Source organism: Pipistrellus kuhlii, unplaced genomic scaffold (genome assembly GCF_014108245.1).
Source record: "Pipistrellus kuhlii isolate mPipKuh1 unplaced genomic scaffold, mPipKuh1.p scaffold_m20_p_9, whole genome shotgun sequence".
Taxonomy (NCBI): domain Eukaryota; kingdom Metazoa; phylum Chordata; class Mammalia; order Chiroptera; family Vespertilionidae; genus Pipistrellus; species Pipistrellus kuhlii.
In genome coordinates, this window is record NW_023425595.1 from 46,067,098 (window position 1) to 46,081,779 (window position 14,682).

Here is a 14,682-nt window from a genome sequence, read left to right on the forward strand (position 1 = left end):
TTTTCCTTTTTTAAATTTATTTTTAGAAAGAGGAAGAGGCAAAGATTGAAAGATTGAGACAGAGAGAAAAGGGAGAAGAAGAGAGGGAGGGAGGGTAAGGGAAAGAAAGAGAGAGAGAGAGAGATATTAATTGTCTCACTTATTTATGTATTTATTGGTTCATTCTTGTATGTGCCCTGATTGGGGTTTAAAACTGAGTCTTTGGCATATTGCACAATGCTCTAACCAGCTGAGCTACCCAGCCAGGGCAGGAAACACTTATTTTCCAGTTTTAGGAACAGTAGGAATGTTTCCCAGAAGTGATAACTTATTTGGAGTTGTGTAGAATAAAGGAGAATTGTTAGGTCTACGGAGACATTATATTCAAGGCAAAGAGAGCTAAATGAGTAACAGCATGATGAAAAGCAGTGACTGAATTTGCTCACATTATTAAGGTGGCTTTTGCTTAGATGAACAACTCAGTCATTTGCCATTTGTATGTCACTGACTGCCCATTTCCCCTGCAGGTTCACAACGCCATGGCGGCAGGAGCCATAGGCATCATCTTGTACTCGGACCCAGCTGACTACTCTGCCCCTGAGGTACAGCCGTACCCCAAAGGATGGAACCTTCCTGGAACTGCAGCCCAGAGAGGGAACGTGTTAAATCTGAATGGTGCCGGCGACCCGCTCACTCCAGGCTACCCAGCTAAAGGTAAGGGATGAGCCTGTCCTGGTCTGCCTGTTTCTGCAGAAATAGTACTTGCCCTTAGAAGGCATAGAAGCAAGCATTTATAAGACATATTAGAGCTGTGTGCAATCATAACTTAGCTTGCTCTTGCTAGGAATTCAGACATTTCCCTTATATTGTCTTAGTTGTAAATGTTCATGAGATGCGGACATGGAGAAGGGAAGGTCAGTTCAATTGTCTCTCTACCTTTAGTAGAGAGGAGGTTCAGAAACACAGACCCTCAAATCCAACTAGGATGTAGGGTTTCTGAATTGCTTAGTGATTTTATGCTTCTCTAGATCATACATTTCTATTTTAAAAAATAACAAGGAGACTTTTTTTGTTATTAAATATGTAAAGTATGAAAAGTTTTGACATCCACTAGTATGTAACCACCTCCACAATCAAATTAATGAATCTATTTATAACCCAAAAGTTTCCTCACATCTCTATTTTTATAAATATATTTCTATTGATTTCAGAGGAAGGGAGAGGAAGAGAGAGATAGAATCATTGGTTACTGCCACCTGTATGCTCCACAGTGAAGGACTGAGCCCAAAACCCAGGCATGTGTCCTGACCTCCTGGTTCATAGATCAATGCTTAACCACTGAGCACACTGGCTGGGCTCCTCTCATCTCTTTGTAATGGCTCCCTCTCAACCCTTCCTGTCCCCTCCCTGCTAACCCCTACGGAAACATTGATTTGATTCCTGTCAGCATATTTATTTTGAAGTCCATGTTACCGATACATGTCAATAATCCATTCCATTTTTGCTGAGTAGTAAGTATTCCATTAAATAGATAAACTAGTTTGTTTATTCATTTACTGGTTGATTAAAATTTGGATTGTTTGCAGTTTTGGGCTATTCTATATAATAAAAGCCTAATATGCAAATTGTCCCCTCGATTGGGAGTTCAGCAGGGAGTTTGGCCACTTGCTATGCCACGTACTGACCACGAGGGGGCATTGTGGAACATGGCAGGTGTCTTCAACATGCTGCAATCTCTCGCCGGCTACCTGGGGGTGGGGGTGACTGGGACAAAGGTTGATGAGAATGTGGGGTGTCTGCCAAACTTGCTGCCACTTCCCCTGCTACCCTTCCCCAGGACCAGGGCTTGTGTGCCAGGGAAGCCCTTGCGCTCAGGTGCCAGGTGCCCAGGAGGAGCCCACCCTGCACTCACGTGGCCTCTTCCACGTGAGCTGGGCTGCAGCCGCTGGGGCCAAAGGGTCTGGTTGGGCTTCCCTGTGGGTTTGCACAGGAGCCGGTCTTTGAGGCCTGCTGGGAAAGAGTGCGCTGCCTACCAAGCTTCCTTGCAGGCTACCACTGAGGCCCATGCTGAGCCCCATCTGGCTGCACTCACAGAATCTCCACAGGGGGACTCAGGCAGTATGACTCAGGTGGAGAAGGGAGCATAGGGATCCAGGAGCTGCCCAGGGCCAAGAGGTCATCTGGGACCTGTCCTTCCATGCCAGACGCTTGTGCTTTCATAGCCGTCCAGGCCTAGAGACAGCACCCATGCATGAATTTTGTGCACTGGGCTTCTAGTGATACATAAAGCTGCTCTAATGCTCTAAAGCACATGTGTCAAACACAAGGCCCGCGGGCCAAATCCGTCCCGCCAGGCCTTGCAATGTGGCCCGCACCGCGCTGTCATCACTGCACTCCGCTGCGTTTCCATCACAATGACAGTTTATGACTGTTCAGTAAACCATTCGGCCCGCGATTTAGGCTGGATTTTAGATTTTGGCCCCTTCTCTGATTGAGTTCGACACCCCTACTCTAAAGAGTTGTATACAAGCCTCTTTGTATGTATGCTTTCATTTATTTTGAGTAAATACATAGGAATGGAAGGGCTGGGTAATGCGATGGAGGTATATTTAGCATTTAAAGGAAATGTTAAATTGTTTTTCAAAGTGCTTGCACCATTTTATATTCCAGCAGCAGTGCATGAGTGCTCTAGTTGCCACATCCTCACCAACACGTGTTATAATAAATATTTTAACATTATATTCTAATAGAAACGTGAGTTCTCCAAATTACGCTTCTTTTTCAGAGTTTTTGTGACTATTCCAGGTCAGTTTTATTTGAATTTTAGAACCAGTTTAACAATTTTCACACACACAAAAAAAGCCTCTTGGGAGGTTGAAAGACATTGAATTAAATCTATAGATCAGTTTGAGGAGAATTGGCATTTTTTAAAAATTTGAATCTTTATATCCCTGAACGTGGCACAATTCTCCATTTATTTAGGTATTCTTTAATTTCTCTCAGTGTTTAAAGTTTTACTTTAGAGAATATATATATATATATATATATATATATATATATATACATACATTTATACAGTTATGCATAAGCATTTTATAGTTTTGTTACTTGTTACATTTTAAATTTCAGTTTCCAGCTGTATTGCTGATACATAGAAATGTTATTGTATTTTTAGAAGAAATACACTGATATTGTATCCTGCAAACATGTTAAACTCACTAATAGAGTTTTTGTAGATTCCATCAGAGTTTTTACATAGATAATCATGTCACTTGCAAATAAAAACAATTTGTTTCCAACCTGGATGCCTTTTATTTCTTATGTTGCCTTACTAGAGGGTCTCTTGGCCTGGCCTGCAAGGTTGGACCAAAACCAGCTCTCCGACATCCCGCGAGGGGTCCTGGATTGCCAGAGTGCACAGCCCAGGCCGAAGGACCCCACTGGTGCACAATCAAGACTGGGGAGGGATCGTGGGAGGGCTCCAGAGCCTGTCTGGCCCATCTCACTCAGTCCCAATCAGCTTAACCCCAGCAGCAAGCTAACCTACAGGTCAGAGCATCTGTCCCAAATTCATGCATGGTAGGGTCCCTCCCCCTGGCTGGATGGACAGTGCTCTCCCACAGCTAAACTCCTGTGGCTGGCCAACCTCCTGCCTGCAGTTCCTCCCACTGATGGGCCCCATTGGGACTGGCAGTTTCTGCATTGAGCATCTGCCCTCTGGTGGTCAGTGCATGGAATAGCAACTGGTCCACCAGTCATTTGGTCATTCACTCAGGCTTCTCTATATACAGATTGCACTGGCTAGTACTTCCAGTACTCAGTTGAAAAATTTTATTTCAACTTACCCTGTTTCCCCGAAAATAAGACAGTGTCTTATATTAATTTTTGCTTCCAAAGGTCTTATTTTCAGGGGATGTCTTATTTTTCCATGAAGAAGAATACAATACACATTTATTGTTAAATAAAAATAAAGGAAATTTATTACCTGTATACTGTATAGTAGTATGGTAGTTGTCAACACAAACCATGACAAACTGTGAATCCTATAGTATCAAGAATTGACTCATTTATTCAATGACAATCATGTCATCATCTTCTGGAACATCATCATAACAATCCAATTCCTGAATTTCCTGGTGAATTTCTTGTGACTCCATTTCTTTTAGAATCAGTGGACCAAATCTCTGGTGTTTAGCCGGGTGGGGTGGGGGGGCTTATTTTCAGGGGGATGCCTTATATTTCACTCAGAAGGAAACCTGTAAGTAGGTCTTATTTTTGGAGGATGTCTTATTTTCGGGGAAACACGGTAGTATTGGAACAAGATATCCTTGCCTTGATCCTGCCTTAAGGAGAAGTCTATTACGTATGATACCATCTATATGTCTATTTGTTTGCTTTGACTATATATTTTTTTCATTGATTTCTGTGAGGGAGAAAGATACAAATATCAATGATGAGAAAGAATCATTGATTGGCTACCTCCAGCATGCCCCCTACTGAGGGGGATCAAGCCCACAACCCTGGCATGTGCCCTTGGTGGGAATTGATAGGCCGATGCTCTATCCACTGAGCCAAACCAGGTAGGGCTGTAAGTTTTTTTACAGATTGCTTGTCAAATGAAGAAAGTTTACTTCTATGGTAATGTGAGAAGAGATTTTTATCTTAATACATGTATTTAAAAATTGCTGATTTTTGTCAAATGCTTTTACTCCATCTATTAAAATGATGTTATTTATCTTTAAGTTAAATTGATTGCTGCTGTTTGTAATGTTAAACCAACTTTTCCTTGTTGGTTATGTTGCATTATTCTTTTATATATTGTTATATTGCTGGATTTGTGCTAAAATTTTGGTAATTTCTGTAGTCCTAAGAGATATAAGATTAAAGCTTTTTCTTATAATATCTCAGTCCTCATTTTATTGTCATTAATGTCCTCATGGAATGAGTTGGCAGCTATCTCATCTTCATTTTTTAATGCAAGAGTTTATAAGAATGGATTTGATTTTGTCTATGAATGTTCGGTAGAATTCCTCAATAGAACCACCAGGCCTAAAGTTTTACTAGTACGATTGCTTTTAACTAAAAATTCAATTCTTTAATAGATATATGGCTATTTAGTTTATCTATTTATTCTTTGATATTTTGTGTCTTCAAGGATCTTTGCCCATTTTATCTTGAGTTATTGAATTTATGGGCATAGAGTTGTTCATAATAATCTTATTTTTTTTGTCTGCAGATACTAGAGTGATATTCTTTATTCCTGATATGAGCAATTTATGTACTTTTCTTTTTTTCTGATCCATATTGCTAGATTTATTTGTTTTATTGATCTTCTCAAAGGACCATCTTTGAGTTTGATAATCTCTATAATTTTTCTGTTTGTTTCTTATATTTGTGCCCTGATCTTTCTGTCCTATTGTTGACTTTTAATTTATCTTTGTTTTCTAGTTTCTTAAGTATAATCTGATGTCATTTGTTTGAAACCTTTTTTCTAAATAGGTGTTTCAGTTGTTATATAATTCTGTTTTGGTTGACAAAGTCCCAAGGAGATTTTTAAGCCTGGTAACATGTTAACAACCTTTCTTTAGAGAGAATATTATGTTTGAACAAGATGTTTACCACTTATTCCCAATATCTCTTGAATTCCCTTTAAAATTTTTAGTTATTTCTAGTTTCAGAATAACGCGAACCATTTTCTAGATACCTGGTTAACTAAAGCTTCTCCAAGGATTCAGGATATCCTTAAGAAAATAAAATATGCTTGTAAAATTCAGGAGAATTGTGTGAAATGTCAAAACAAGTTTGGGAGCTACACTACCTAGAATTGATTTTTAAATTAGAATATAAATGGTTTAAATAGATCATATAAAACAATCATTGATTTGGGCAGAAAGTTTAATTTGAAAATAATGTCAAATATATAGCAAATCTGCAATAGTAACAAAAAAATACTTTTATACCCCTGGCTAAGATTCTTCAATTGTTTTCATTGTATGAAATTTATTTTTGCAGAGTACACCTTTAGACTTGATGTTGAAGAAGGAGTGGGAATACCCCAAATCCCTGTACATCCCATTGGATTTAATGATGCAGAAATATTATTACGGTACAGTTTTCTTATTGGTTATGAGATTAAGATATTTTGCATTAATGTGTTCATCTTCTAAAATCAATGTGACCTAATTAAATTTAAAGTATCAGATCAAAATAGCTCCTGAAGTAGGAATAACAGCACACCTTTTCCCCCACCCCCATACATGCAGTCAGTTTAGTGCCTATGAAAACAGTTTTGCTACAAATGAGCCTCAAAAGCAAAACTATACCCAAAGAGAAAAATACTGATTTGAGATTTCTGAAGTAGTTGGATTTTCTTAAATATTCATTTGATATTTGTACTTGACCGGCATTTTAAAAATGATAATACCCACCACTTGGATATGTGAACTTGGACCACTTACTCAATCTTTCTCTGATTCGGTTCCTTTATCTATAAAATGAGGACTGAAAGTTTCTCCCTGATAGGATTATTATAAGTAGACAAGGTCATGCATGTAAAGTATTTAAAATATGGTACACATTCTATTAATGTTTGCTGCTATTATATGTATCCTATAATGTTCCTTTTCAAATATCCTTATATATATTTATTTTTAAAAGTCTGTATAACATTTAGTAATTGCTTTATGAATACCTACTATATAATGAGTGCCTTCTCTATAAATTAATTTCTTCTCCTTAGCACAGCCATGTATTTTATATTTTTAGGATTTTCTTGGACCTAAGGCATCCTTACACAAATAAAATCACAAGTAAGGAGGCCGCAGCTTTCCTTTTCCTCTGTATATCTTTCCTTCGCTCCGAGCACTAACACATGAAATGTTTTGCTTATGTATTTCAGTTATGACTCTCCTTAGAACGTAAGCTCCACAAGGGAAGGGAGTTTGGGCAGTACCTGGCACTTAGTAAATGCTCAATAAGTATCTGTTAAGTGTATGAATATCTCATTATCACACTTCATGCTTTTTTCCTAAGAAATAGTGATGCTCAGCCTTTTTCTGTCTTTTCATTTTCTCCTGGCAGTCAGATGGGAGGAACCGCTTCACCAGACCACAGCTGGAAAGGAAGTCTTAATGTGGATTACAACGTCGGGCCGGGCTTCACAGGGCATGATTCTTCCAGGTAATCTCACTGTAACTTAATAGCCTGGCAAAGCCTTCGGTGTTTAATGGGGAAAATGTCAAGATAACTGTTCTACCAGGTGTATTTTGCTTATCATCTTTTTCTCACCTTTATAATAAATAAATGATCATTTTATATCACTTAAGAAATACATACAGAATCATGTATTAAATTTCTTATTTAGTGGAAGAAATTTATTTCATGGTTTCAAAAATGGAGACTTTTGAGTTTATAGATTTAATATTTTAACATCCCTTTTTACTTTAAGTTTTAAAAAATGGTTTCCCTATCACTTTCAAAATGTTATACTAGTGTGTGAAACACTAGGCTGACTTAAGGAGAAGAAGTAAAAGAGAAAGGAAGCAACATTACTGATCACTTACTGGGTGGGTTATGTATAATAAATCAAATGGGCAAGCACTAACTATGGCAGGGCTCAATACACTTATCTTAATTATTAACACATTACAGCACTGTTGTACAGGAGGAGTGAAAATAGAGGACGAGTTCATTGAGCTTAATTTTTCAGAGTTTATTTTCCACTGGATTGAGGCAGGCAGGCAATGCCAGCAAGAGATCAGCTGGAACAGAGTAGTGGAACAGCATGGCATGGTCAGACGTGAAGGAGTCCGATTTGCCTGAAATGCGGAGAGATAAGGCAATGCCATGGTGATAAATCAGGGAAGATAAAGCTATTTTTATTAAACCAAGATAATTAGTCATATTTGCTAAGAATTCATATTAACAGTGTGAATTCTTAAACTGTTCTTTATTTTTTCTAATTTCTTACTTATTGACTAGGGGCCCAGGGCACAAATTCGTGCACCTTGAAAGGAGCTGTGGGCTGTGAGGCTGCGGTGGGCACAGAGGTGGTCTCGGCCCCTCTTGTAGCAGCCCAACTTTCACCACTGCTGCCCTTCCCATGCACGGATGGCGTCGGCCCCAACCACACCCACCGATGGCGCAGAGTGGTTGGGGCTGGTGCCAGAGGCAGGTACAAGTGGGTTCATCTCTAGCAGTGGGTGTGAGAGGTGGCTGCCAGCCCTGATCACCCCTCAGGAGCAGGGGGAGGTAGAGAAGCCCTGAAGGGTGATTGGGGCTGGGAGCCGCCGCTCATACCCACTGATGGCGCCAAGCGATCGGGGCTGGCATTGGGCACTGGCAGCAGGTGTGAGTGATGCCAGTGCCAGCAGCAGGTGCAAGCACTGGGCAGGGCCACAGTGCATGGGAACAAAGAATTTTCATTAAACCTACCAGAGGCTCACCCCAAATGGCAGCAACTAGCACCGGCCTTGGTTTGATGCCCCCACCCACCATCCTGCCACAGCTGATGCCTGCCATGTTCTGCACGTGCCCCCTTATGGTCAGTGCACATCATAGTGACCAGTTGTTCAGTTGTTCTATGTTCAGTCTATTTGCATATTAGGGTTTTATCTAATAAAAGGGTAATATGCAGAGACCATCACTCCATCACAAAGATGGTGGCACCCAGTCCTTTTAGCCCTGTTGGAGTCCCCCAGTCCTGGAGGGGTTGGGGTACGGTCCCTGAGAGTGGGCAGCATGAGCAGCCTGGTGGAATGCTTGCTTCATCACTGTGGCAATGAAGCAAGCGTTCCTACGCCTGGCTGCGGATGGGCCTCTGGGCCACTGAGAACCTCTGGGCAGCAGGTGCAGTGACCAGGTCCCACAGAGAGCTACTGGTGTATGATTCGTGCACAGGGCTACTAGTATATATAGATTATTGATCTTAAGGGAAGGGAAAAGAAACATCAATTTTTTGTTCCACTTATTTATGCTTAATTGGTTGCTTCTTCTATGTGTATTGAGCCCACAACCTTGGTGTTTTGGATGATGCTCTAACCAAGTAAGCTAGCCGGCCAGGGCTAGTTATTTTCATTTCAGAACTTGCAAAGTATTATAAGTTTAATTTCCTTATTTTATAGACAGTTTAGAATTTTTTATATAAATGCTTATTTATCTCTATAACTCAATCAGAACAGAGTTCCTTTGATATATTTTATTATCTAACTAGAGGCCTGGTGCATGAAAATTTGTGCACTTGTGGGGGGGGGGGGTGTCCCTCAACCCGGACTGCACCCTCTTGTAGTCCGGGACCCCCTCCGGGGATGTTCACCTGCTGGCTTAGGTCCGCTTCCTGGAGGATCGGGTCTAAGCTGGCAGTTAGACATCCCTCTGGAAGCCCGGGTGCCCTCGGTGGACACCTGCCAGCTTAGGTCCATGGGGAGCAGGCCTAAGCCACAGTTGGACATCCTTAGCGCTGCAGAGGCGGCAAGAGAGGCTCCTGCCACCACTGCTGTTCTTATAGCTGTCAGCCTGGCTTGTGGCTGAGCAGAGCTCACTCTGTGGGAGCACACTGACCACCAGGGGTCAGCTCCTGCGTTGAGTGCCCCCTGGTGGTCAGTGTGTGTCATAATGACTGGTCATTCTTGGTCGTTCTGCCATTAGGGGCAATTTACAAATTACTCTTGTATTATATAGGATGTATTAATGTCCTCTAGAGGTAAGAAAAATACACAGTGAAAGGTAAAAGCCTATTTACAAACAGAAACAGTCATAGAGAAAGCAGCAAAGATGAAGCTTTAGTTTTATTTTTAGTCACAGTTCAAGAGAAAACTCAAAACCATAAAAATTCTCTGGTCAACATATAAAAAAGCTGACATCCTTCAACATGGGCACAGAAGCCTTGATTGATTTGAGTTCAAAATGGACAAAAACACAAAATTACTAAAAAATGCATTTTCTGTCAGATCTTACATTAAAGAGATCTTGATTATCTAATAATCCATTTACAGAAATTATCAAATGACAGGATATGAAATCAAATTCCTAGCCACAGCTGCCACTGGGGAATAACTTATCTGCCATAAGCAAACTAAAAAAAGATGTGGATGAACTCTTGAGAATATGAACGGATAGCCTCTGTTCATTTTCATTAAAATAAAATTTTCTAATGAAAAAAATTAACGTTTTTTTCTCATTCCTCACTTGACTTTCCTAAAATTTCATTTAATGATATATTATCAATGAATTGGGGTTTTTAATAGATATTAGGCTCATATGTTTAGAAATATATGTGAAAACATGTTTTTGTGGGATTTTTCTATTTTTAAAAAATCTGTATTTTATTGTTTTCAGAGAGGAAGGGAGAGGGGGAGAGAGATAGAAACATCAATGATGAGAATCACTGATTGGCTGCCTCTTGCACACCTACTGGGGATCAAATCCACAACCAGAGCATGTGGCCTTAATCACAATTGAATCCGGGACCCTTCTGTCCACAGGCCAACACTCTATCCACCAAGCCAAACCAGCTAGGGCTTTGCTATCAATTTTTATTAGCAAAAAATAAATCCTTTACTTGATGTCTTAAAATGAACAAAAACAAAAACACACAAAACACCAACCATTGATAAGTTTTCCCCCAAAAGCATTTTTAATTGAATATTGCACATAAATTAAATATGCCTTCAGAAGTGCAATAAACTTTTGAAGGGAAAAAAACAACACAGAACCTGCACTTAACAATTTATAGGTTTTGACAGATTGTTAGTTCTTCCATTAAAAAATGATCTACAAATTATAAACTGCTGGAATCTCCACTCTTCACCTCCCTCCTCCCCTCACACCCCTCCCACCGGCAACTCCTCCATAGGTAAATTTTGTTCCCTTATGAAAGAGACTCAACATTTTCCCATGTCATTTTGGATTCATGAAATATTAATGTATTTTTTCCCATCTTTGATTATATTTTCCTTTGAATTCTAATTAGGTTGATTATAATTCCTGAATATTTAAAAGATTTCCCCAAATCGGAATCATCAGTGATGGCCTGGGAGTTTCACTGTATGTTTGCCTTGTACATATTAACAGGCACTTCCCCAATTTCCATTTACAGAATTTATCATGTTTCTTACTGGCAGCACTGAGCCAGCTCTGTAATTGATACACTACTTCAATAATGAAGAAAACTATTAAACAGCAGAAAATGTAAATACAAAGCCACATGTAAAAAATGATTTATTTGCCCTTAAATACATAATGGCTGCATTCCTTATTTTTGTAATTAAGCAGCCTATACTTCACATTTTAGAATGAATACCCAAGACATGTTGAATAATAGATTTCTTTGAATTTTAATTAAATATCAATATAGTTATAAAGAATATAAAATAATTGAGTTTTTAAAATCTTACGATAAGGTGCATGCTTAAGTACTTAGCAGTAAAATGTCATGATGTCTGCAACTTACTTGCAATTGGTTCAACAATTATTTAATTTAGGTGGTGGCTATATGGTAATTCACTGAACTATTATAATTATAAAGCTTTTTGCACTTCTGATACATTTCATAATTAAACGTTGAAAGAAAGCTTTTAGGCATAACACTCTATGTGAAGTAATTTATTCCTTTTGAAATTCTAGGAAGGTTAAAATGCACGTTCATAATACCAATAAAATTACAAGGATTTACAACGTAATTGGAACTATCAGAGGATCTGTGGAACCTGGTGAGTCTGAGAATTTTAAAAAATCCTTTGTTTTTACAAACATTAAGAGTGAGAGAAGATCATTGTACTCAACTGTTTTTTTTTTGTTTTGTTTTTTTTTTGCTAATACAAAACTAGTACATTTCAAAAAAATAGTTGTACTAATCTGAAATAAGACTCTCCCCTGTAGTGCTAATGTTTTTCTATGGAGGAAACTCAAGCATGAGGAAATTTAAAAAGCACGTAAATTATAACTATTTATAATGCCTTCAAAATTGTAGTTCTTTTGAACACATTCTTTTCCAGACAGGTATGTTATTCTGGGGGGTCATCGGGATTCCTGGGTGTTTGGAGGTATTGACCCAACCACTGGCACAGCTGCTTTACAAGAAATTGCTCAGAGTTTTGGAAAACTGATGCGTAGAGGTAGGTAATGTTTCTTGGGTGGGTGAGGACAAAGTGACACGCTGATTCTCCTTTATTTTAGGCAGGTGTACCTACCTAACTGTGTGTTTACAATGATTATAGGATGGAGACCTCGGAGAACTATCATTTTCGCCAGCTGGGATGCAGAAGAATTTGGACTTCTGGGATCCACAGAGTGGGCTGAGGTAAGTCAGTCATTTTCTTGGTCAACAGGGAACAAAGTTCTGTGCCTCAGGATGTCCACAAATAGATTCCACTGCCTAATATGGTTTTAATTTGGAGAAAGTTGAAAGTCTCAAGAGAACTTAAGAACTTAGAGTTTGTTTTTACTTTCACATCAGTTTGGCAAAACAGAATAACCTTCTAAAATCTCAAGTTCAGAAAATAGTCAAGACTAGCGAGCTGTTACAAGTGAATTGACTTACCTAAAAACTCGTATAGATCTCTAGAGTGACTTTTCAAGTTTTTGATGTTTCCTTGAAATTCTTCCAAGAATACAAGAGGTCCTATTAAGATGTCTTGACTTTGATTTTAATTTCACACATATACAATTGCAACTCCATATAAAATTGCAATCGTATGTATATTTTACCATTCACAAAAGTGCCAGGTTGTTGAGTACATGTTAGTTTGTACATAGAATTACTTTAGTTAACTGCCTTACTTTAGAATTCCTAAGATTTATTTTTTCTTCAGATATGATTTTCATTTGTGACTGGCTCTTTATGCTTTATCATTTAGTGTCTCTCTCAGGCCACCTTCTTTCATCTTTTCCCCTTAGCCTCTCTGTCGAGTAAGTTCTTAAATGTACAAGGTAAGCTCATGATTCTTATAAAGGCATGTGCACTATATAAGTACTTATTCTCCCTCCCTTTCCCCTGAGTATCTTTTTAAAGTCCAGATATTTTTATAATCCAGATTTTATGGGGTTGTTTGAAACATGTCAAACATTTCTTGGCATTGGCTCTAGTTCTTAAAATGTTTTCCTCCTGACTCATTTTCTCTTCACTTTACTTTAAAATAGTAAGAATCAAATCAGTAAGGGGGTAAAATCACACACACAATTACCCGTCTATCACTTATCCTTTTGATTCCCTTTATATCACAAAGTTTTATTAGTACATTGCTTTTTGGAAGTTGACTATTTAGATGAGCCAAACTTAATTAAGGTCATTTACATTTAGAAATATGTAATTTCATGTGAATATATGTAAACATAAATTCATGTTTCTAGAATTTTAGCAGCTTAAAATAAAGATCAAAGAAATCTAAGATATAAAATAACATGCTTTGCATTAATTTAAATCCTTGTTGGTTAAAAGACAATTTCAAATTTCTAGTTTTCTACCATCCCCCCCCCCCCATCATATTCAATAGCATTCTTTAAGTAATAAGAAATCTTCCCTATTTCTAATTTAAATCTGTTATAATGAAAACTCTGACCCTCTAGCTCCCCATAACAGAGGTAAGTACTGTGTGGTATGGGCAGTGCAGAGAAGTGGCAGTCCTCATTTGTGCCATAACATCTCACAGCTTTAAATGCTTATTATAAGTTCTTATAAGGTAGTGAGAGAGAAATAGAGGGCACCCTCGGCATATTCCTATCTGTGTGTGACATTCATCTTCTCTACTTAATCTTTTTTGTGGGGGTGTGGAGGGAGAAAGTCAGAATCAGTCTTGTGTTTGTCCAGGGTCCTTCCTTTTCTCCCTCTTGTTTTCTTCTGTCTTCCTCTCATATTTTTTTTCATTGTATCTTCTAATTTACAAAAAAAGTGAAATTTTCTATTTTTTCACTTAAAATGATACATTTATTTGGGTATCCATGATCTCAAAATTTCAATGAGTGTTAAGGATTGCCAGGACACCTTTTGGGAAATACAGATTTCCAGACCTTGCTTTCAGCAATTCTTATTCAGTAGGTCGGGGGGGACGCCCACATTCTGGAAGCCTCACCCCTTCACATTTGGTCTGGTTTAGGAAATAAAAGAACCACACCTTGAAAGTATTTTTTCTCTGGGACTGCCTCTATTGTAAACAATAAATAGCTATAGTAGCACAATCTTTTTCTTTCTTGTTTTAATTTCATTAATGTTGTTGTCAACCAACCAGTTATCGGGCATTTTTCAGAAATTATGGTTGAAGGCAAAGGTATTTGATTCTTAAAAAGTATTTGCAGACCACTTTTCTTGTTTCTTTTTTACCAAATTAATTGGTTTGTTTCCATTCCCACAACTGTAAACACTATGATTTAAGTAACAACTTTGCTTCAACTGTAGGAGAATGCAAAAACACTCCAGGAGAGAGGCATCGCTTACATCAACTCAGATTCATCGATTGAAGGTACATTTAATGTATAACTAAGTTATCGAGCCTAATTTCTTTATGATACTTAGCATTTGGATTACTATCGATATTTAAAAATCTAGTATTAACTACGTCCTTCCTATAGAGGTATTAAAAGAATTTGACTAGCCCTAGCTGGTTTGGCTCTACTGGATAGAGTATCGGCCTGCGGACTGAAGGGTCCCAGGTTCAATTCTGGCCAAGGGCACATGCCTGGGTTGCGGGCTCGGTCCCTGGTGCAGGGGAA

General features: G+C 38.6%; 1 protein-coding gene across 1 annotated transcript in view; it reads left to right on the forward strand.

Moving 5' to 3' along the window:
* Positions 1-14,682, forward strand: part of NAALAD2 (N-acetylated alpha-linked acidic dipeptidase 2) — a 51,653-nt gene that overhangs the window by 23,751 nt on the left and 13,220 nt on the right. The window contains exons 6-12 of the mRNA XM_036426334.2: positions 507-693; positions 5,992-6,085; positions 7,060-7,158; positions 11,602-11,687; positions 11,973-12,092; positions 12,195-12,277; positions 14,369-14,432. Of these exons, the coding sequence (XP_036282227.1) occupies positions 507-693; positions 5,992-6,085; positions 7,060-7,158; positions 11,602-11,687; positions 11,973-12,092; positions 12,195-12,277; positions 14,369-14,432 (733 nt within the window). The remainder of the gene's footprint in view (positions 1-506; positions 694-5,991; positions 6,086-7,059; positions 7,159-11,601; positions 11,688-11,972; positions 12,093-12,194; positions 12,278-14,368; positions 14,433-14,682) is intronic.